This window comes from Protomyctophum parallelum (assembly GCF_964188405.1).
Source record: "Protomyctophum parallelum genome assembly, chromosome: 7".
NCBI lineage: Eukaryota > Metazoa > Chordata > Actinopteri > Myctophiformes > Myctophidae > Protomyctophum > Protomyctophum parallelum.
Genome location: NC_139705.1, coordinates 28,481,390 through 28,505,579, shown reverse-complemented (window position 1 = coordinate 28,505,579; position 24,190 = coordinate 28,481,390). Strand labels below are relative to the sequence as shown.

The window sequence follows — 24,190 nt, the reverse complement described above, 5'->3', positions numbered from 1 at the left end:
GAGAGAGCGATAGAGAGAGAGAGCGATAGAGAGAGAGAGCGATAGAGAGCGATAGAGAGAGAGCGATAGAGAGCGATAGAGAGCGATAGAGAGAGAGCGATAGAGAGCGATAGAGAGAGAGAGCGATAGAGAGAGAGAGCGATAGAGAGAGAGAGCGATAGAGAGAGAGAGCGATAGAGAGAGAGCGATAGAGAGAGAGAGCGATAGAGAGAGAGAGCGATAGAGAGAGAGCGATAGAGAGAGAGAGCGATAGAGAGAGAGCGATAGAGAGAGAGAGCGATAGAGAGCGATAGAGAGAGAGCGATAGAGAGAGAGAGCGATAGAGAGAGAGCGATAGAGAGAGAGCGATAGAGAGAGAGAGCGATAGAGCGATAGAGAGAGAGAGCGATAGAGAGAGAGAGCGATAGAGAGCGATAGAGAGAGAGAGCGATAGAGAGATAGAGAGAGATAGAGAGAGAGAGCGATAGAGAGAGAGAGCGATAGAGAGCGATAGAGAGAGAGCGATAGAGAGCGATAGAGAGAGAGAGCGATAGAGAGAGAGCGATAGAGAGAGCGATAGAGAGCGATAGAGAGAGAGAGCGATAGAGAGAGAGCGATAGAGAGAGAGAGCGATAGAGAGAGAGAGCGATAGAGAGAGAGCGATAGAGAGAGAGAGCGATAGAGAGAGAGCGATAGAGAGAGAGAGCGATAGAGAGAGCGATAGAGAGCGATAGAGAGAGAGAGCGATAGAGAGAGAGAGAGAGCGATAGAGAGAGAGCGATAGAGAGACAGCGATAGAGAGAGAGAGCGATAGAGAGAGAGAGCGATAGAGAGAGAGAGCGATAGAGAGAGAGAGCGATAGAGAGAGAGCGATAGAGAGAGAGCGATAGAGAGCGATAGAGAGCGATAGAGAGCGATAGAGAGAGAGCGATAGAGAGAGAGCGATAGAGAGAGAGCGATAGAGAGAGAGAGCGATAGAGAGCGATAGAGAGAGAGAGCGATAGAGAGAGAGAGCGATAGAGAGAGAGAGCGATAGAGAGAGAGCGATAGAGAGCGATAGAGAGAGAGAGCGATAGAGAGAGAGAGCGATAGAGAGCGATAGAGAGAGAGCGATAGAGAGAGAGAGCGATAGAGAGCGATAGAGAGCGATAGAGAGCGATAGAGAGAGAGCGATAGAGAGCGATAGAGAGAGAGAGCGATAGAGAGAGAGCGATAGAGAGAGAGCGATAGAGAGAGAGCGATAGAGAGAGAGAGAGAGCGATAGAGAGAGAGAGCGATAGAGAGAGAGAGCGATAGAGAGCGATAGAGAGAGAGCGATAGAGAGCGATAGAGAGAGAGCGATAGAGAGCGATAGAGAGCGATAGAGAGAGAGCGATAGAGAGAGAGAGCGATAGAGAGAGAGAGAGCGATAGAGAGAGAGAGAGAGCGATAGAGAGAGAGAGCGATAGAGAGAGAGCGATAGAGAGAGAGAGCGATAGAGAGAGAGCGATAGAGAGCGATAGAGAGAGAGAGCGATAGAGAGAGAGAGCGATAGAGAGAGAGAGCGATAGAGAGAGAGCGATAGAGAGCGATAGAGAGAGAGCGATAGAGAGAGAGCAATAGAGAGAGAGAGCGATAGAGATAGAGCGATAGAGAGAGAGAGCGATAGAGAGAGAGAGCGATAGAGAGAGAGAGCGATAGAGAGCGATAGAGAGCGATAGAGAGAGAGCGATAGAGAGCGATAGAGAGAGAGCGATAGAGAGAGAGAGCGATAGTGAGAGAGAGCGATAGAGAGCGATAGAGAGAGAGAGAGTGATAGAGAGAGAGAGCGATAGAGAGCGATAGAGAGAGAGAGCGATAGAGAGAGAGAGCGATAGAGAGAGAGAGCGATAGAGAGAGAGCGATAGAGAGAGAGAGCGATAGAGAGAGAGAGCGATAGAGAGAGAGCGATAGAGAGAGAGAGCGATAGAGAGAGAGAGCGATAGAGAGAGAGAGCGATAGAGAGCGATAGAGAGAGAGAGCGATAGAGAGAGAGAGCGATAGAGAGCGATAGAGAGAGAGCGATTGAGAGCGATAGAGAGAGAGAGCGATAGAGAGAGAGAGCGATAGAGAGCGATAGAGAGCGATAGAGAGAGCGCGATAGAGAGCGATAGAGAGAGAGCGATAGAGAGCGATAGAGAGAGAGAGCGATAGAGAGCGATAGAGAGAGAGCGATAGAGAGAGAGAGCGATAGAGAGAGAGAGCGATAGAGAGAGAGCGATAGAGAGAGAGAGCGATAGAGAGAGAGAGCGATAGAGACATTCAGTCTCTTCTAGAATGTAGAGGTATGTTCTGGCTTCAAGTATGCCAAGTTTTGAACCTCTCAGAGCTTCCATTGTGAATCTACATGCCTTTAAGTGCCTCAACCACCAGACGGACAGGCTTTATTTTTAGTTTGAAGTGTATAACTTTAAATAACAATTTCACCACTTTTGCAGTAAAATATGTTTATACAAGAATCCATTTCATGTATGGGAGGCCTTAGAGATGAGGAAAAACTATGTTGTGTTTGGTCCTAACTCCGGTAGGGGTATGCCGACTTCTGGGGGCCATTGTCGCAGTACTAAACCCCAACACAGGATAGATTCACTCACCTGTATCATCTCTGTCTCTCTCTATCTGTTCTATTTATATTGTCGTATCTAGGAATCAATAATTCTAGTCAATAACCCATGTTCTTGTGCAAATGTACAGTTTACAAAAGTAAACTGTTGTAGGGCCTATTCTGTCTGTCTTAATTATCTGCAGTCACTCTGTCTACGAGGCCTGCCTTTGTCATTCAAAAGCAGGGTGTCGAGATGGTTTGTTTACGGTTTACTGTCTGTTCCTGCTACAATTTGTGTAACAATAGAATTGGTGTTGGCATATGGTTGATCAATGGGTCTTCAGAGGAACAGTGAACACGCCTACATTCTCACCTTAGTTTGAGAAACTGTACTTAATACCTGTACTCTGAGTGTAACTGGGTTCGTCAGTCGAGGCTGGTCACGACTTGTGGCCAGCTGGCTCTGGCTCCTGTGTGAGCTTATGCTATGCTTTGCTGCTGCGCTGTGGACTCTGAATAAACAACATCTTGGAACATCGAATCCTGTCTGCCGTGCACATTTACTCTCCTGTATGGTATAAAATATACGACACTATCCAATGGACTAACCTTATTTACTACAAAAGCATTGACAAACTGGCAATAGACCAGAGCAGTGGTTTTCAACCCCTTTCATATTAGGCTAAGGCCCATATTTAGGCTATTCGCCATTTGAGCCACGGACCACCAAAACGTTTAGAATATTTAGGTGTCGTTGGATAAGATTTTGTCCATAATTCCATGCTGTTCCACGCTGATCTAAAAAAGAATAAATGAAAAAAATCTAGATGTAAATTAAGTAATGGAGCTGTTTAACAATAATTTTAATTGAATAAACATAAACAATAATCATCTATTGGATAGCAAGGAGAACTCTCCATCATTTAGCTGGAGACCAGTTGGAACCCCCTCAAGGCCCACTGGTGGTCCCCGGACCACTGGTTCGAAAATCACTGCTAGAGCCGTACAAATCTTCTCTTATGGGGGTCCTAATTGGCATATATTCTCAAATGGGGGTTCGTGGGGGTAATGAGTGTCATTTTGGGGGTCCTTGGCATGAAAAGGTTTGGGAAACCCTGTTTAATGCAGCCCACTCCATGTTTAGCAGCTGACTATAGTATTGTTGCATGTCCGATGTTACATGTACAATGCGTTGCGATGCGACGCATAGAGAGCTTGTACAACACCTCAATGACAAACAAAAGAATAAGACCATTCATGTTCAATTTGGACCCCAAGGCTCAGCAAACATAACTTAAATGAAATATCGAAACAATGATACCAGCACAAATGATAAAATGTACAGCACAATGTAGCACAAATACATCACTAAAGAATGACACCAATTGTATTCATGTTTTCGTGATATGGTGTGCTAACTTCAACTGAGGTCTGGACTACCAGTTCAGCTGGACAGAAAAAATAATGACGACTCAAGATGTTCTGCAAAATGCATTCAACTAATAATACAATCATGACTGGACCTTTTCTCTATAGGCCCAAAATAATTGCTGCAAAACATAATGATTTGACGAATTTGATGAATGATGTGGAAACATAGAAGGCCTACCTCTCTGTTACATGAGTTTATTGACAGTATGAACAGTAGCATTAGTAATAAAGACAGACTCACTGCTACTAGTAGCTACTGCTACTACATATGATTGCAGAACACATTTAAAAAACATACATAACAGTATAGGCTAGTGTGTGTGTGTGTGTGTGTGTGTGTGTGTGTGTGTGTGTGCGCTCGCGGGCATGTGTATCAGCCCCTCTTCACTGGAGGAACTCGCTTCCTGTCGCGACCTCTGGCGTTCTCGCTCCGCACAGGAAGTGGAGTTTATGGAAAGCGAGCGCACACAACATCATGCAGCAAAGCGTGCAAAAAGGCACACCCACAAAGGCACCCCTGTTACCCCCAGTACCGCTTTTATATGCCCGGTCTGCAACCGTGACTGTGGAGCCTGGATCAGACTATACAGCCACCAGAAGACTCACAAATAGGAGAAGATGGTCATCATCGGACACGATGAAGTCAAGAGACAACATTGCATGACGGTAGTTCATGGATTATTTTATGATTTTGTTTTGGTGTGTGTGTGTGTGCATGTGTGTGCATGTGTGTGCGTGTGTGTGTGTGTGTGTGTGTGTGTGTGTGTGTGCATGCATGCGTGCGTGTGTGTGTTTGTGCGTGTGTTTTTACACAATGTCCTAGTTATGAAATTATAATGATGTATTATTAGAAATGATAATAGTATTATAAAAAATCACACCCGTTTGAAGTGATCTAATGATCACTTAAAACGCGTGTGATTTTTTTACTGGTCTAATCATTTTTTCACTGGTCTAATCATATACATCATCGTATATCATCATCATCATCAATAATGGTGGTCCCTTATTGGCCAAGGGTTCCCAACTCCCACAGACATACATATGCTGATTTGCTCAGACACATATGACGTAAATTCTCCATTCATTGTTAATGGCATTTAATGTTTGTGTTCAAACAACACAAACTATTATTATTATCATTATTAATTATTACGTCATGTCAGCACATTACTACATGGGACCTAAACAATATTACTAATCGATATGGAAGTCTGGGCTCTGGAGCTCTCTGGAGGAGCTGTTGTCCTCGCGACCCAACGGTTGAAGATAGATGGAAGGATGGATGAATGGAGACCTATTCTTTATCAGAAAGGGGAAGGTCTGCGGACGGCTCGGATCGAGGCTCCTCCTCTTCGGCGAAGGCGCTCTCCAGCACCTCCAGAACGGACTCTTTATTCCGGAGGTTCCGCTGCACGGTGGCGTACAGCAGCGGGTTGAGGCAACGGTACAGAGCCTCCAGGCAGCCGGCGGTGTACGTCCAGACGGCGTGGAGCGCGTCAAACGCATTGTCTTCCCCGGGTGCTGCGTAGAAGACCGACGTGACGTGATAGGGGCCGAAGCACAGGAAGAAGGTGGCCATGACGGCTGCAGCGACGCTGAAGGGCCGACCCAGTGGCGAGCGATGGCTGCCGACGCCACCAAGGGCGTTTCTCCTCCAGAGAATAACGGCGTAGCAGGAGACGATGACGACGAGAGGCACCACGTACCCCAGGAGGAAGTAGGAGACGTTCAGGGCCCGTTCGTTGAGCCGAACCTATAGGGTGGGAGATGTGGAAAACATAATAATATCGGTCACCATTCTTTTTCAAGAGTATCATCATGATCCATGATATTATCACTAGGGATGTCCCGATCACGTTTTCTTTTGTGCTCCCAATCCGATTCCGATCATATGATTTTGAGCATCTGCCGATACCGATTTTTCCCGATCCGATATTTATATTTTATAGAACACGACAACACGTTTATGCCAAATCACGATAGTTCAATATCCCAAATCACAGACAATATCCAGTCAAATATCATGATATGGTTATAATATTGATACTAGGGATTTCATGATTATTTTTCAAGTTATTTTAACAGTACAATTAACCGCCTACAAGGTAACAAAATAAAAACAGTAACAGACCATATTATACAAAACAAAATTCTTCATATTGCTGGTGAAGAGGTTGAGATCAAGGCAGGAACGAACATTTGGAAGCTCGTTCCACACACAAACGGCACACTCGTAGGGTCTCTCTTATCTGATTTACTAACGGCATAGCCGCAGTGCCTCTCTTTTCTTATTATTCACATTACGAGTGTCCAGATATTTACAAGCTTGTTTCACAAACGGCACAACCGTATGGGGGTCTCTCATATAGCTTATTTACAGGCTGCAAAGCCGTGCAACCAGGGGGGGGGGGGTCTCTTTTTCCACAAAGAAAATGACACACAGTACCTGAGATACCTCGAGGTAGTCTGAGTTTGATTCGGATGATTCGAATTTGAGCACATGGAGGTAGTCTGAGATGGCTGCGGAGGTGGAGTTGATGAACATGACCATGCATTCGGTGGAGTTCTCCAACCAGCGGCTGGGCGGAGTGTCCAAGGCAGCGAACAGAGGCGAGCCGAGGACCGCGGCCAGCGCCCAGACCCCCGCCACGCTCACGTAAGACGCCTTCATCCTCCAAGCACCACCGCGGCGGTTCTTCTGGACCCGCGCTAACGATGGCCACGCCACGGAAACACATCTGCAGTGGTGGAAAAAAGTACATATTTAAAAAGTGTAATGTTGTGTCTTTACATGATGGAACAAAGAGTAGGCTATTTATGATCGAACTGACTGCTTTCTTGTTCTTAATTCTTTCTATACGTACGTCGACGCTAGGTGGCGTCATATACCAAGTCCGTATATATACCCCAACGTGGACTCTGTCTATATAATGGTTGATTCCTACGGAAGCCTTTAGTATTGGTCCAGTTCCCATAGCAACGCCCCACCGTTCCAACTATGGGAAGGCATATATATTTTCAGTTGAGAGCAGTGAAGAGGTGGATTTTCAAACTCTCATAACGCTTCTCCTAAAATCGCTGTCCTTGGTGGATTTTCTGCCATCCACATTTCAGATTTAATTTGTGCAAACACAGAGTAGTTAGAGTGGAGTGAAGTGCTGGCACCCGGAGCTGTGGTTAATGCTACAATTAGCGCACACTAAAAGGAGTTAACAGAGGGATGTAGTCTGTAAAGGGAAAACTAAACAATGTCTCGAAGTCAACAGTTTTTTCCCAATTCAGTCAAGTACCAAAAGTAAGAGTACAGAATTTCAAGTTTTCAAATTATTCATTTGTAAATAGCAGATATACGAGCTCACAATGTGTCGCATCGCAACACATTGTGACCTTGTAGATCTGCTATTTTCAAATGGCCGAAATATATTTCGTATATATTGCTGAAGTAATGTATGCTTCAAAACAATGTAGTGGAGTAAAAAGTTCAATATTTGTACTACCGAGATGTAGTGGAGTAGAAGAAAAAGTTGGACTTACTCAAGTGAAGTACAAATACCTCACAAGTAGCCTACAGTACTTAAGTAAATGCACTTAGTTAACATTACATCACGGAAACACACCTGTCGACGCTGATGACCACCAGAAGGTAGACGCTGGCGAACATGGTCAGAGAGTCCACGGTGAGGTACAGCTTGCACATGACCCTGTGGTGTAAAAACAATTTGTGGTATTGATTAATTTAATGAAAATGTAGATGAAACTTGTAACCCTCAGCAAGGGGCCTGATTATGGGGGCAGCGGTGGCTCAGGGGGTAGAGTGGCCGGATCGAACCCATGCAGGCTCCCCCAGAGTTAGTGTCGAAGTGTCCTTGAGCAAGACTCTGAACCCCTAATTGCTCCCGATGTGCAGGTTGGTGCCTTGCATGATTTCCTCCACCATCGGTGTGTGAATGTGTGTGTGAATGGGTGAATGTGTAATGCTATGTAAAGGTGTATGAATGTGTGTGTGAATGGGTGAATGTAATGCACAATCTATGTAAAGGTGTATGAATGTGTGTGTGTGTGTGTATGAATGTAATGCACAATCTATGTAAAGGTGTGTGTGTGTGTGTGTGTGTGTGTGTGTGTGTGTGTGTGTGTGTGTGTGTGTGTGTGTGTGTGTGTGTGTGTGTGTGTGCGCGTGCATGCGTGCGTGCGTGCGATAATGGATGAATGTAATGCACAATAAAACGCCTTGGATATAGTTTTAGATTTAGTTTATTTTCTAAGGTTGCTCCTACAACCCTTACTGTCAAGCGCACCTTTAAAAATGCGGTTGGATTTGGGAAAGTCCGCAGCTGGTAATCCATTCCAAGCATTAGTTTTGCATGAAAAATACTCCTTGGGCTATAAACGGCCATAGCCATCATCACAAATGTGATGAGGTCAGCACATTAATTGGGCACATTTAGGCAAGTGCATGGCTATGGCCATGCACGATCTCAGTACAGCCGATCGCAGTACTTGCACGCTCTGCTTACGCAAGTAATAAAGAATGATGTTTGAATCCTCATGACAGTGTTGTCCTGCATCTTCCTGATCTGTTTCAGTGTTGTTTTTGGCAGCACATTTCTATTTTAGTTTTAGTCATAGTCTTTTGAATAGTTTTCATTTAGTTTTAGTCACCTGGAATGTCTTAGTGTTTCCTCCTCCGCGTCATCAGTGCCCATACCCGAAGGCGGGAGTTTGCATGTTCTCCCCGTGTCCCCTAGGGTAGGTACCCTCACAAAAACATGCAGTAATCCTGGTCTCTAAACTGCCTCCCCCTGGCCAGCCGGGGCGCCTGATGGAGGGGAAAGGAACTGGTTGGAATAACGTGTTCCTTCCACGTGCTACGTCCAACCAGGGAAACTCCCCCGTCAGGTGTAAAGGAGCAACTTGGACACTCAAGCATGAAGGAAGCATGAGTTAAGTCCGTTGCTCTCCCCAGGTTGGCGGAGGGTGTGTAGAGCCCAGGATCACATTAGATGATTGACACCGCTGTGAAAAATGGGTTACAAAATCGTGGGATAAAAAATATATAAATAAATAAATAACCTTCCATGACAAACCTGCCCAGCGGCCATTCGAAGTCCAGCGCCTGGTGCATTATGCCCAGCGGCAGCGTGGCAGTGAACAGGAGGTCAGACGCCGCCAGGTTGAGGAACCACACTGTGCTGGCGGTCCTCTTCAGCTTGAAGGCCGTGGCCCAGACCACCACGCCGTTCCCCAACGCGCCCACCACAAAGACCAGGCCGTAGACCACGAAGCACATGATGTCCAGGGAACGGAACAGTTCAAGACGGTAGTCTTCAGAGCTGTTGAAACCAGACAGAAACCAGACAGATGATCTATGTTGATGATATTCCATGATGAAATCAAAATGTTGATCCCTGATCGTTGTTGTTGAGAGACCTGAAATGACAAAACATGATTTAAAATCACACACGTGTGAAGTGAGTGGTGCAACTCGGTGTGGGGGTTCCCGGGGGGGGGGGGGGTTCCGGCGTGCCGCCCCACGTCTGAAACGGTTGAGAAATGACAGAGTTACCGTGTGGTGGTCCCTCTACTGTACACTGTACTGTACTGTCACTGTACTGTACCGTACTGGCACACCTGAAAGCATCACATATACAGTTAATACATGCGTTTGTAGCCACCCACCCACCCACCCACACACAAAGCTCTGTAAGGGAGTGCTGTACTGTAACTGTACTGCCGAAACGTTGGAAAAATTAAAAAATGTATGGCATCGTGATTACATTATGCATGCATGCATTACATTATGCATTTACACTGCTGTGATGCCTCCTTCATACTGATCTATAATTGTAGATTAAAACGTATAAACAGCAGATTAAAAACAGCTCACCTCTCTCAGAGAACCGAATGTCCTGCTCAATGCTCTCTTAATGTCCTGCTCAGAGCCTCTCTGCCCCACCCACACACCAGATGTGAGCTGGGGGAGGAAGACATTAAGAAAAATACCCCAGTGAATCTCTCTTTTGTTTTCTCTCTTCCTCTCAATCTCTCTCTGTGTGTGTGTGTGTGTGTGCGCGCGTGTGTGTGTGTGTGTGTGATATGACATGAACTTTATTTGTATAGCGTGCGTGGTCGAGACAACGCCCCACAGTAGTAGTCCTGACAGACCTAGGCCCTCATTTATCAACCGTGCGTACACCAAAATATTAAAATATGGGTGCACGCCGAAATTACCGACATTTTCAGCATTTACAAAAAGTCACGTCTGGTCGGGAGCTGTCGTACGCTTTGTCCTCACCAGTTTTTCTGTCGTAGAACAGCGGAGCAGCATTGTTTGACCAGCCGAGAGGCTGTCACAGGCATCTAAACATATGTTTTCACTCCTAAAATGTATAAAACTAATAATACATGTGAAAAAAATATATTTTGTAAAGGCATGTCATATGAAATTGGTAGGATATTTCCAAGTGTGCAAGCAATTAAAATCGTGCAATTAAAAACAATGTTGAAAGTCATGCTTAAGCCATTTAAACAGTGTTTTGCATGAGCGCATACCGGTAGCCCCCCCCCCCTCCTGCAATAGTTAACTTCCATGACATGGATCGAGAGGCATTTGCATAGCTGCAGCTAAAGCTCTTCATTTCGCAGATAAGCCTGGGACCGAGGCTATGGCATGCTATAGTCAAGTCTACCAACCAACGGGTAGCCTATGGCTACTGCAATCTACAGCCATGTCTTTCTCGCGTTACGTCTCGTCCTTTTAATTAAGGATAAACCCGACGCTCGAATGCCAAATGTGCCGTGCCGGCGTGCCAGCCAGCGCAAGTGCAGGGGAATAGAGTGGACACTAGCCCTGCACTGCAGCGACTCGCGAGGCAATCTAAATAGATTGTCATAAACGTGCATGGTCAGTGGTCACGGTGTCATGGACGGACCACCACAAGAGACAGACAGGACAGGAGGGAGGAGATGCACCTAAAACAGCAGCGTGTGTGCGCGCCTATTTAATTCATGGTTCGCAGGTTCAGGTTTTCGTTCACTAATATATTTTGTTGTATATTAAATGAATGAAGACTTTAATAATTTAATATAGGCTACAACAGCCTACAACTTACAACACACAGCAGGCGCGTAGCGTGGATCAAATGATTGACTGGGCAAATTAGCATGGGGGGGGGGGCGCATCCCCGGCCGTTAGGTGTGAAGTGTGGACGGTTTGGGGGACCATTTAAAACAAAGGCGGCTTGCATGCTGTGGTTTACTAACCAGAAAGGCAAGCGAGGTGAGAGGAGAAACAGACAGGGTAGGCCTACAGCTTTATTTAATTCATGCAGGTGTTCGTTCTTTAGGCTATATATTTCAAATACAATAACACACTAGTCCGGGAGCTAGACCCAGCCCTCATAGCAATTTTTGCTACCTTTTTTTCACTATTATTTCCTGTTAGCATATACCATGGGCCATCTCAAAATGAAGGGACCACTCCCAACTCGGGGCCGTTTAGTTTCAGGGGCCCAAAAACCCCTTTTTTGGTATATGTCTCTGGCGAAATTGTGTAAAGGCAAATAGAAAATCACTAAAATTACATAAATACACATGGAAGTGTGAAATTTGGCATGGAGTATCCTGACACATAGGGGTAAGTATCAGAATAGGATTTTGGGGCTATCTACCATTGTATTCTTAAATATGACCTACATCATCCTCAAACACAAAAATATACACTGTCCGCTTAACAAATAACAACAAAGATGGTTATTTTCCAGCACATTAGGGTGAATATAACTGCCTCACTTGTATATAGAAAACTTCCCATATCCTTAAGCTTCAATTTAAGCCCAAGATGACCTCTCTATCTTGAAGATTACTCTTTCTGTGGCCAAAATGCTGCACTATACCTCAAATCGGAGACATTTTCATTATCAGTCACTATAGCCTTCCAGAGTCCTAGAATGTAACAATAGGTTCACATGTTCTGCAACTACTGCTGTCTGAAGTTAGAAACATGAATACTACAGCAGGAACACAAATGCCTTTTATTATATTTATATTTATTTATTATATTATATGCACATAATAGCTTGTTTCAGTACATAGCCTATCAATAGTCACCCAAATCAATGTGCACCCAAATGTAACAGTGACCGAGTTAAAGACAAAGGGAGACACAACATAAAAATACTGTATGACAAGGGGGCATCAGATTCCTTGTTTTTCTTTTTCTTTCTTTTTTTCATAATTTATCAAAGAAATCAAAGAAACAACAAAAACAACCACAACAAAATAATTGTTATACCACTGCATATTTTAAACCTTAAATTCACAACCCTTCCATATTGACAACTACTTTAGGTTTATTCATCATCAGATTCATCTTCCTCCTCCTCTTCATCATCAGAATCATTCATATGTGTATGAATTTCTTCTAGGTCATCCTCGTCTGTCCCCTCTTCAGACAACACATCAATGAGGGCTTTGGGGATGACGTCACCTTCAAACCATAGAGGCTCTAGTTTGCCATTTTCTGAGTTCAGATGAAACCCATGGTCAAGAGGTGATGGAATTTCTGGGTTATTCTCATGAGCCCTCTTCCAGATGCATACCTGGAAGTTAACTCTTTTGACATGCTGCAAGAGGACCCTCTTGCATGGTGGAAAAGTTGAAAGGTCAAGGGAGAGACCTGGTCGAAGCTCGAGGCTTGAGCCACACATTTTCTTCACCTTGATCTCTCTTGCCTCATCCACACGCTTCACTCGAGGACCAAAGCTATAGAGGCGACAGGTGAACTTTTCAACACCAGTTAGCACAAGCCCATCAAGTTCCCAAGAGTTCCCCACTGCGGCAAAGATCTGAATGAACTTAAAATGCTGATTCAGAAGCTTGATGGGTCGCACCTTTCCTTTGCCTTTGAATGCAGAGGTGCAGTCAGCACCAGTGAAGGCATGCAAGGCCAGCAAAGCTGAAATATGCTCTTGTGAATAATCTTCAGCCAGCTAGTTGATGTTAATCAGCTTATCTCCCATGTCAAATATGACATCAACTGTGAAGGATTTGGCATAATAGAGGAGAATGAAGAAAATGTCAGAGTCTCTGGCTCTGACTCGGACAGTTTTGATGTGAGGCATTGTGCTTTGGATGTGATTGATGTAGAATCTACATCAATCACATCCAAAGCACAATGCCTCACATCAAAACATCTACATTGTAGATGATCACCCTCACATCAGTTTCTTCATGTGTTGAATTCAGATCAGGTAGAAGTGCTTTGGAAATCACTCCAGCTTGAGCTTCTATCCTGAAAGCTTGACCAGCCTCAATGAAGATGATGGGCCTTCGGAGTATCTCTTCCATATCTTCCATATCTGGAGAGCTCCAGTGCTCGAGAATTAGATGTATGAGTGACTTCTTGTTGTCATCATTTGTGAGGAAACCTTTCCAATCTGCAGGTCGGCGAACATTCAGACCATTAACTATGTACCGCTCACCACAACCTCTGCGATCCCTCTCAGCTGATTTTGAGAAAGTGGAGCTCCCTTCTCCTGGTCAATGTGGTCTCATTGTAGATGGTAATGCCACATTCTATATGAGCAATGTGCCCCAGACAATGAAGACTATATCAGAGAGCATCTTCAAAAGTCAACCTACTGCTGCAGAAACAGTATTCAGTACTGACACTTATGTTGACCGACTTCATTCACCAAAATCAGCTGAGAGGGATCGCAGAGGTTGTGGTGAGCGGTACATAGTTAATGGTCTGAATGTTCGCCGACCTGCAGATTGGAAAGGTTTCCTCACAAATGATGACAACAAGAAGTCACTCATACATCTAATTCTCGAGCACTGGAGCTCTCCAGATATGATGGAAGAGATACTCCGAAGGCCCATCATCTTCATTGAGGCTGGTCAAGCTTTCAGGATAGAAGCTCAAACTGGAGTGATTTCCAAAGCACTTCTACCTGATCTGAATTCAACACATGAAGAAACTGATGTGAGGGTGATCATCTACATCAATCACATCCAAAGCACAATGCCTCACATCAAAACTGTCCGAGTCAGAGCCAGAGACTCTGACATTTTCTTCATTCTCCTCTATTATGCCAAATCCTTCACAGTTTATGTCATATTTGACATGGGAGATAAGCTGATTAACATCAACTAGCTGGCTGAAGATTATTCACAAGAACATATTTCAGCTTTGCTGGCCTTGCATGCCTTCACTGGTGCTGACTGCACCTCTGCATTCAAAGGCAAAGGAAAGGTGCAACCCATCAAGCTTCTGAATCAGCATTCTAAGTTCATTCAGATCTTTGCCGCAGTGGGGAACTCTTGGGAACTTGATGGGCTTGTGCTAACTGGTGTTGAAGAGTTCACCTGTCGCCTCTATAGCTTTGGTCCTCGAGTGAAGCGTGTGGATGAGGCAAGAGAGATCAAGGTGAAGAAAATGTGTGGCTCATGCCTCGAGCTTCGACCAGGTCTCTCCCTTGACCTTTCAACTTTTCCACCATGCAAGAGGGTCCTCTTGCAGCATGTCAAAAGAGTTAACTTCCAGGTATGCATCTGGAAGAGGGCTCATGAGAATAACCCAGAAATTCCATCACCTCTTGACCATGGGTTTCATCTGAACTCAGAAAATGGCAAACTAGAGCTTCTATGGTTTGAAGGTGACGTCACCCCCAAAGCCCTCATTGATGTGTTGTCTGAAGAGGGGACAGACGAGGATGACCTAGAAGAAATTCATACACATATGAATGATTCTGATGATGAAGAGGAGGAGGAAGATGAATCTGATGATGAATAAACCTAAAGTAGTTGTCAATATGGAAGGGTTGTGAATTTAAGGTTTAAAATATGCAGTGGTATAACAATTATTTTGTTGTGGTTGTTTTTGTTGTTTTCTTTGATTTCTTTGATAAATTATGAAAAAAAGAAAGAAAAAGAAAAACAAGGAATCTGATGCCCCCTTGTCATACAGTATTTTTATGTTGCGTCTCCCTTTGTCTTTAACTCGGTCACTGTTACATTTGGGTGCACATTGATTTGGGTGACTATTGATAGGCTATGTACTGAAACAAGCTATTATGTGCATATAATATAATAAATAAATATAAATATAATAAAAGGCATTTGTGTTCCTGCTGTAGTATTCATGTTTCTAACTTCAGACAGCAGTAGTTGCAGAACATGTGAACCTATTGTTACATTCTAGGACTCTGGAAGGCTATAGTGACTGATAATGAAAATGTCTCCGATTTGAGGTATAGTGCAGCATTTTGGCCACAGAAAGAGTAATCTTCAAGATAGAGAGGTCATCTTGGGCTTAAATTGAAGCTTAAGGATATGGGACGTTTTCTATATACAAGTGAGGCAGTTATATTCACCCTAATGTGCTGGAAAATAACCATCTTTGTTGTTATTTGTTAAGCGGACAGTGTATATTTTTGTGTTTCTGAGGATGATGTAGGTCATATTTAAGAATACAATGGTAGATAGCCCCAAAATCCTATTCTGATACTTACCCCTATGTGTCAGGATACTCCATGCCAAATTTCACACTTCCATGTGTATTTATGTAATTTTAGTGATTTTTTATTTGCCTTTACACAATTTCGCCAGAGACATATACCAAAAAAGGGGTTTTTGGGCCCCTGAAACCAAACGGCCCCGAGTTGGGAGTGGTCCCTTCATTTTGAGATGGCCCATGGTATATGCTAACAGGAAATAATAGTGAAAAAAAGGTAGCAAAAATTGCTATGAGGGCTGGGTCTAGCTCCCGGACTACACCAGTTGGGCTTGCAAGTTGCGTGTGCGTGTGTGTGTGTGTGTGTGTGTGTGTGTGTGTGTATGAGTGGGGGGGTGAGGCGGGCAGCAAGGGGAAACTTTTTTATTAGCTTTTTCCATTGTGTAACTATGGTTACCATGCGTTGTTTGGTCGTATTGCAGAACGTTCATGTCGCAAAAACGATGGCGAGGCTTCATTTCATAGGGCGTGCCATAGATTTCAGCCGTCACATTTATTAACGTCAGAACGAAATTAAGGAAGGATCAGCTGTTTGCGATAACTTTATAAATGCCGTGGCGACGTGGGTGTACTACGAAACCTGCACTCGAATCTGTGGCAGATTTTACACTCGATTGATAAATGAGGGCCCTAGACTATATGCAGACCACACAGTGCCACCACTAGGCATACGCGCAGCAGCCCTGTGCACCAAAATAAACCAAAGCCATCACATTTTCTCACCTCACAACCTTGACCTTGCAAGTAGGATCGAACCCTACAAACCCTCCCGCGCACTCAGATCAGCCAACGCAGGGAAGCTGGAAGTACCCTCATCAAAAACGCCGGGACAACGCTCCACACGTCCCAAACTCTTCTCCCTTCTGGCTCCAAAACTGTGGAATGCACTTCTCATTGCAGTCAGAACTGCAGCATCACTCCCAATCTTCCGCCGTAGTCTGAAAACCCACCTTTTCAGACTCCATCATGGCCCATAGCACTTACCCCACCCCCTTAGATAGCATTTCTGTAGACTTAGATAGCATTTGATACAGACTTATAGCATGTTATGTAGACAGCACTATAATTGCATTGTATACTGTAGTCATAGCACGTCATAGTACGTATAGCATAGTAGTATAGATGTATAGTTTATATGTATAGCTTCATTATATAGACTAGTCCTTATCCGTTCTGATATATTTCAACTTGTATAATATATTTGTGTGTGTGTGTGTGTGTGTGTGTGTGTGTGTGTGTGTGTGTGTGTGTGTTTTTATGAATAAAAACAGCAGTATAACATTAAAGTATTCTTCCAAATGCATGGTAGGGAAACGTTTTCATGGCAAGAGCAAGGACCGCAACATTTACACTTATTAGCCCACAGAGCCCCATTTGAAAAGTATCAAGGACCCCCAGTTTGACATGCACCTATATATGGACAGTCGCACAGATCCAATTTGCAGGTGGATTTGCGTCCAAAACGGTCTCAATTGTGAGCTTTGGCTTGAGAGAACTCATGGCTTTTGCAACCTGTGATGTTGTGAGCTTGTAGATTAGCTGTTTTCACCGGAGCGTGCGCTGTAGCCACTTCACACTGCGTGTGTGTGTGGCTTATGTTCAAGACAGTTGTATCTCGTGTTGTGTTTATAGCGAACTGAAAACGGCCACGCGATGACACACGCACACACATACGCACGTGCGCACTCACAGCTTAAGTAGTTTACACACACACACACACATGCTCACAGCGAAAGTAGTCTGCACACACACACACACACACACACACACACACACAACCTCCGTGTTGGCTGGGGGCGGTGTGAAAAAGGGTAGGTGCGTGGAAGAATGCGCTAGGGTCCTTGAGGCTGTTCTTCGTGGCATGTTGTTTGTTTTATGTAGTAATTGTGTCGATGCGTAGGCTACTGTTTGGTCCGAGTTGTTTTCCTCGTGTGGGTCTGATGCATAGGTCTGATGATGCCTGCCTGGGGGCGGTGTGAAAAAGGGGAAGTGCATTGGAGAATGCAAGGGGAATGTTGCGCCGGAAACTGTGTCCCAGTATTAATCTGTGTCCTCCCAACATGCATTTCACTGGTAACACGTGATTTGTGGGGAGATGAGTTGTTCAGTACCGGGGGGGGGGGGGGGGGGGGGGGGGTACTGCGCCGAATTCACTAATAAATTCATTATTAATAATTAATGTGTCAAATCGAAAAAAGGGCTTCGTTACGCCCTCCATATTCATATGGGAGTGATTGGTGCAGGCAGTAAGGAGTTACGCCACTGTTTCTGACAGACAGACAGACACACACACACACTCAGACATTCGGTTAATTATAGTATGATATTCCACTGTTACTTTCTTAGCTTACGCATGTTTCTTGATAAATGTTTTTATGTGATGTATTCCCATGCTTTTTTGTTCTTGCTTAATGTAAGTCGCTCTGGATTAAGAGCGTCTGCTAAATGCCTAAATTGTAAATTGAGGTGCATGCTCCCATGTGGATCTGCTCAGCAGGGCCGGCCCTATTGAAAATGTTGCCCCAGGCATAATATTTCCAGATGCCCCCCCTCCCCGCGCGTACGGCCATCTGTGGTCACCAACCAATGTAGAGTCATTTATATATATTTATACACACAAAGGCTATAATACACATGACTGATTTATTATTGTTTCACACTGGACGATTAGCTCCCTCCTGTGGCCATAGCAGTACTAGCAGCCTGCTCAGCTGTTTAGGAGCGCACTGTGCCTGCTTGAAAAAAAGCGAAAGTTTCTGTGATTGGGCTGACGGCTCTGCTGCCCCTCCCGCTCCTGTTGCCCCAGGCAACTGCCTAATCTGTCTGATCTGAGGGCCGGCTCTGCTGCTCAGAGCTGAAGCGGACCCTCCTCTCCGCCTGGTCTGGATTTTTAAGTGTTATTTAGCACCAACATTAGGACAAAGATATTATGCGTAGAGCACGCAAATGGCCAGCAGCCGCCCTGGGACGACATCAGCCTGCTCCTCAGACAAGCACAGGAACTCCTGAACAGAATTTAAAAAAAAACTCAACTGAGCAAGACTTGAAAGGCGAGAGAGAGAGAGAGACTGGAGTACCAGTAGGTGGCACTATAGAATCACATGAAAATGAAAAGCTCTATAGTTGTAGAATTAACAAAGTTGTGACAAAGGTGAAAATCAATGACTCAGGCATTGCACTTAAAACGTAATCTGATATCTGATTATCTGCTCCAAAGATTGCAAAATAACTATGCAGCCTATGCAAGGAACGGTTTCTAACTTTTCCGTGTTGATATTGTACACAGAAAATGTGATAAGTTAGAATAACTGAGTCACTTGATAATTCTTACAAAAAAAGAATACGAGCATAAATACCTGCATAAAGCTGAACATGTTGAAGTTTGAACTAGATTTCTAGCACAAAGTATGTGGAAGTAGTTAGATGCTGTAGAGAACTATAGTGTTTGCTCGCTGGCGAGAGCCCACAACAATCAACTCTCACCTGGTGCAGGCAGGCAGGCAGGCAGGCAAGCAGGCAGACAGACAGACAGTTCACCGTTTCATTTCCACCTATTAGGAGGCCTGTGTGATCAGTCAGCCTGACGTATTTTGGACATGGTGTTTACACAATGTGTCTGTTTCCTGCATGCTCGCTGGCCCATGGTGGCCAGATGGATCAGTGATTGTACAATAAAGGCCTTGGCTGCTAGATCCATAGATGAGCCCCTTCTGTTCTCTGCTATGAGAACAACCAAAACTCCACCGGCACCACCCCCCCCGCCCCCCATGCACAACAACAACAAGTGTGTCTCGTCAAACCATGTGACTCCCATTGGAAATGAATTGCGAGCTTGCGACACGTAGAGAACGCAGGACACACTGAAGAGACAAAGTGTGTCTTATGTGTGAATGAGGCCTATAAGGCCTGACTCACACGTGCACAACAGATTGATGTATAGCTGATGCATGAGACTTATTGACTGATGCAAGCTCGCAATGCATTTCCAATGGGAGTTACATGGTTTGACACAACATTTGTGTTGTATGAGGGGGAGGGGGGCAGTCGAAGACTCGAAACACAGCCGGAAGCCGTACAACAAAAATGTTGTGTCAAACCATATGACTTCCATTGGAGATACATTAGCATCTGCTATGTTTCCGTTTTGCAGATTTCTCCTAGTGAGATAATCAACTGTCAATAAAGACTTGAAGTGGGCTTAATGGGCTGAAGTTAGATTTTTTTTCTTACCACGCCACACACGTGGGAGAATTAGAGTCAAGTCATCCTGGAGAGTGTTGCACAGTACTGTGCAGTCCATTAGCTCTATTGTAATGATACATAATTGATGCAGCCTGTGGCTAGAGTTTAATCAAATGGAGAAGCACTCTGCACTTCACAGACGGATAAGAAACGAGACGCGCCATCATCGTTGACAACAAGGCTTACAATGCCGCGGTTATCATTCTCAATTTGAATTCATGTATTTCAATTGGAGCACCGACTGTACGCTCCTGAACGGCTGTGATCATGAGAGGAATCAGAAGGATTTAGGGTCGCTCAAAATGATGGACTCACTCACACAAAGCAGGTGTTTCTGCTCCAAAAAGAGTTTCTATTCAATTAAAATTATTTCTGTTCAGTGTATGTATGGCCTTTAATATTTGCCTTTTCACTATATTCCCATCATCCCAGCCATTAATTTATATTTCAACACAGGGTTTTATTGCTCTAGAGTATACTGCTTGCTTTTCTTTGAAATAACGATCTTATGTGGGCGGGCTGTTGAGAATGCGTTGTGCCTCACTCGGTGAAAACCAAAGGGCTTAGCGGTCTCTCTAATCACATTTCACAGCCAGCACTAATCTCAATTTATTACACCGCTTGGTTGAATGCTTGATTCTGATTGGTCAGTCGCTGAATTCAGCGGTGTGTTATTTATTGATAACAGAACGCTCAGCTCTACAACAGGCCGCTTCCTAATCAAAGGCTCAGAGCACCTGCTGGGCTGCTTGGATTTTATGCTGTATATCCAACATGACAGCCATAAAGCCTACAAACACACAATGCCATTTACAGCCTAAACGTTGATCTCAATAATGTTTTTCCTGGGAGAGACCTCCTGGAAATGTGGCATAGCGCTAAAGTCCTTTATGGTTTATGTGAGCTAATCGACAGTGTCATTCCAAAAGGGCCTTGTCAAAAAGTCTAAAAACGCTTTTCTCTCTCTCTCTGCTTGATTAGATCATGCCCTGCACCTGTTTTCAATCTTGCTCTCTCTCTCACACATAAACCAGACATTATAATACATATAACCAGACAGTCGCGTCAAGAAAACACCTAGAGAACGCCTGCGTGGCTTCACCTGCAGCGCTACAAGTTGAAGTCGCGCGCTAGCGTAATTTCCATCCACCAGCTGTTTAAAAACCCAGAGGAGACGCCTGGACTAGGCGCTTTCTTGAGGCCTCTTGACGCGAAAGTCTCTTCCTTCAAGGTTGGTGAACCAATAATTTATTCAGCCGAGGCACGGCATATATGCACCATAAGCACTTGATACGTGTCACTAGCAAATATGAGATTACATTACAGGATAAAGTATTGAACTGGGAGGAGAGAGAGTGAGAGAGAGAGAGAGATATACACAGAGAGATATAAATAGTGAGATACACAGAGAGAGATAAAGAGAGAGAGAGAGAGAGAGAGAGAGAGAGAGAGAGAGAGATAAAAAGAGTGAGATACACTCGTATGCACTGTTTGGCCAGAAAGGGATTTATTTTCACCAGAAAGAAGATGAAGTACAAGCCGTCTGTCATATGATGTTGGTAGTGGTTCCCTGTTGGTCAGCGATGGGACACAGAGGCAGCATAAAGCTTTGACTCTGATGACCAGAGAGCAGATAATTGGACATTTATGTAGAGTTTAGCAGAGCCCAAAGCCCAAGAGACACGAAACCACAGAGATAATCTGGCCTCAGCAACGCTAACGAGTAACGACTGCAACAGGACTGGAGGAGCTCTGACCAGATTTATTCCACTACGTCAACACTCTGGATATCAAACCCACATCAAGACAGCTAAGGGACATAGTGAGTCCATCTCCACATGAAGACAGCTAAGGTTCATAGTGAGTCTATCTCCACATGAAGACAGCTAAGGTTCATAGTGAGTCTATCTCCACATGGAGACAGCTAAGGGACATAGTGAGTCTATCTCCACATGAAGACAGCTAAGACATGTGTGTCTTCAGTGTTGGGAGTTTGTGTAAATGTAGCCTCGGAAACTGCAGGTGTTTTGTTTTCAAAAGGGTAAGGAAAGGCCTGGGCGAACAAGCCAGGAAAACTGGCACAGCAGTGGGAGTGAACCTAATAACAGTGCAGACCGAGGGGCGTCACTCCAAATGTGGTGACGTTACTGTTCTCAGCCGTGTTCTACTGGGCTCATAGGTTGGTGAACCAGTAGGCGTCGGTTTCCAGGCTCCAGCACTAGTCTGTCCACCCCTCTCTCTCTCTCCTAGAAGAAGTGTCCTGGAGCAGACTCTCCTCTCCCCTCTGTGTGGTCGACGTGTCGTTTCCTCTCCTGAAAGAAAACCCCACTTATGGCCAATTAGGAGCAGCCTCTCACCCACCAAATTAATTGCCCTTGTCAGTGTCTGTGCGGCGTAATTAGAAGGCGCGGGGGGGGGATGTGCTCACATCGCATGCCGTTATATATAGAGCAGCAGCAGCAGCACAGACACCAACACACACATTAACTGGCAAACTGGCTTATAGCTGAATGCAAGAGGCTGTCTGTGGGAAAGAAAGGCTTATAGCTGCATGCATGAGGCTGTCTGCGGGAAAGAAAGGCTTATAGCTGCATGCATGAGGCTGTCTGTGGGAAAGGCTTATAGCTGCATGTATGAGGCTGTCTGTGGGAAAGGCTTATAGCTGCATGCATGAGGCTGTCTGTGGGAAAGAAAGGCTTATACAGTAGCTGCATGCAAGAGGCTGTCTGTGGGAAAGGCTTATAGCTGCATGCATGAGGCTGTCTGTGGGAAAGGCTTATAGCTGCATGCATGAGGCTGTCTGTGGGAAAGAAAGGCTTATAGCTGCATGCAAGAGGCTGTCTGTGGGAAAGGCTTATAGCTGCATGTATGAGGCTGTCTGTGTGAAAGGCTTATAGAGCACCTGACGTCACTGTCAGTAGAGGGCGTCAGTCCCCAGGTTTGTGTACTTTTTATTTGCATTGTAATCTCCATAGGGGGATTTTAGATCGCCTCATATAAGAACTGTGTTTGAAAAATAAACCGATCACCCCAGCTTTTTCACTCATATAGATATGAAGCATCAACTGAAGGTGGAAATGTACAAATATACCCAAAGAGTAACAAAATAAGCGTTAGAAATGAGTCAAACAACCCAGAGACTACATTTCCGGGTAGGCGGGTGGCTGCATCTGCCCGTCGCACAACAGAAACTGAATGTTTTACGTTTATCTTTATTTTTATTGTATTGATATATGTTTTGTGGTTAGTACGAGTCGAGTCACCACCAGCTGAGCATACGTCAACGAGGAATCACATGAACGCAATGTGTTGACAGCTTGGCGTGACCTATATTAGCATCGACATTGCCTTCATATGTAGTTTCAAGGCTTTTGCGGCCACTGTAAGGTTGGGCGATATGCCAATTTCTTTCAACCGCCAATCGTCTGACCAATATTTGCCGATTGACGATGTATTCGTGTCATAAAAGTAAAGTAACAGCTCACTGCAGGTCACAAAAAAGCCTGATCTACAAGCTCTCAAGGCGCCGCGTCCTGCCTGTTTTCGCAGCTCCGTTCACTAGGCGTTGAGAGCTTGTAGATCAGTCTGTTTCTGCAGACTGCAGCGCAGCCAGGGTAACTTGCTCCCTTCCCTCCCCGCACCGGTCGTCGGACGGAGGCTCGGAGCGGAGCAGCGGAGCCCACAAGCTGCTGCGGCCGGGCTGATCCACACAGGCTCTCAAGGCATCGCGTCCTGCCTGTTTTTGCAGTGCCGTTCGCTACACGTTGAGAGCTTGTAGATCTGTCTATTTTTGCAGCGCTGGTGTCGGGGTTCGTTCAGCGTTCACGTTGTCAATAAAAATAACTTAGATTACAGGCGGAGATGAAGTTCAATAAGTGGGTTGCACCAGTATTGGCTACACGCTAAGCTAACGCTAAGCTAAGCGCTAAGCTAATGAATGATCCCCGTGCCTATACACTAACACTAGTAGACAGTTTTTTTATTTCACCCCCCGCCACTCACGGGTGGCGCATTGGGATTGTGATGAGACACGAGACAGCAGTGTGCATTCTGTTGTGACTGTATATTATTAAACTGCATGGGTCTGGACTCCGGAGCTTAAACAACATGTAGGCTACAGCCTCCCTCGGCTCCCAGCCTTTACTCTGTCTGGCGGCTGCCGTAAGTGCCGTGCCCCGGTGCCCGATGCTGCTGACAGTGCTGAGTGCGGGGACTGTGGGAGCATACCATTATAACGGGACGGATTTCCACCCGGCCGCTGTTACTACTTTGCTGGCCCAAATTGATTCACATGTTGCTCACACTTTACAGGTTAATTGGGCTAAATCGTCCCGAGAAATCGCCTAATAAAAATATCCGGCGATTGGATTCGTATATTCGCGATTGACGATGTATTCGTATCGTCACCCAACCCTAGCGGCCACATTAATTCCATTTTCTCCAGAAACTGGCTGTAT

The 24,190-nt window shown here is 45.0% G+C and overlaps 1 protein-coding gene across 1 annotated transcript in view; it reads right to left on the bottom strand.

Moving 5' to 3' along the window:
* Positions 1 to 4,913: 4,913 nt before the first annotated feature.
* The window catches only part of LOC310861189 (chemerin-like receptor 1), a 173,355-nt gene continuing 154,078 nt past the window's right edge, over positions 4,914 to 24,190 (bottom strand). The window contains exons 2-6 of the mRNA XM_083768539.1: positions 9,864 to 9,950; positions 9,064 to 9,406; positions 7,594 to 7,677; positions 6,423 to 6,714; positions 4,914 to 5,729 (exon numbers count right to left, since the gene is read on the bottom strand). Coding sequence (XP_083624665.1) covers positions 5,271 to 5,729; positions 6,423 to 6,714; positions 7,594 to 7,677; positions 9,064 to 9,362 — 1,134 coding nt within the window. The 5' untranslated portion in view covers positions 9,363 to 9,406; positions 9,864 to 9,950 and the 3' untranslated portion in view covers positions 4,914 to 5,270. The remainder of the gene's footprint in view (positions 5,730 to 6,422; positions 6,715 to 7,593; positions 7,678 to 9,063; positions 9,407 to 9,863; positions 9,951 to 24,190) is intronic.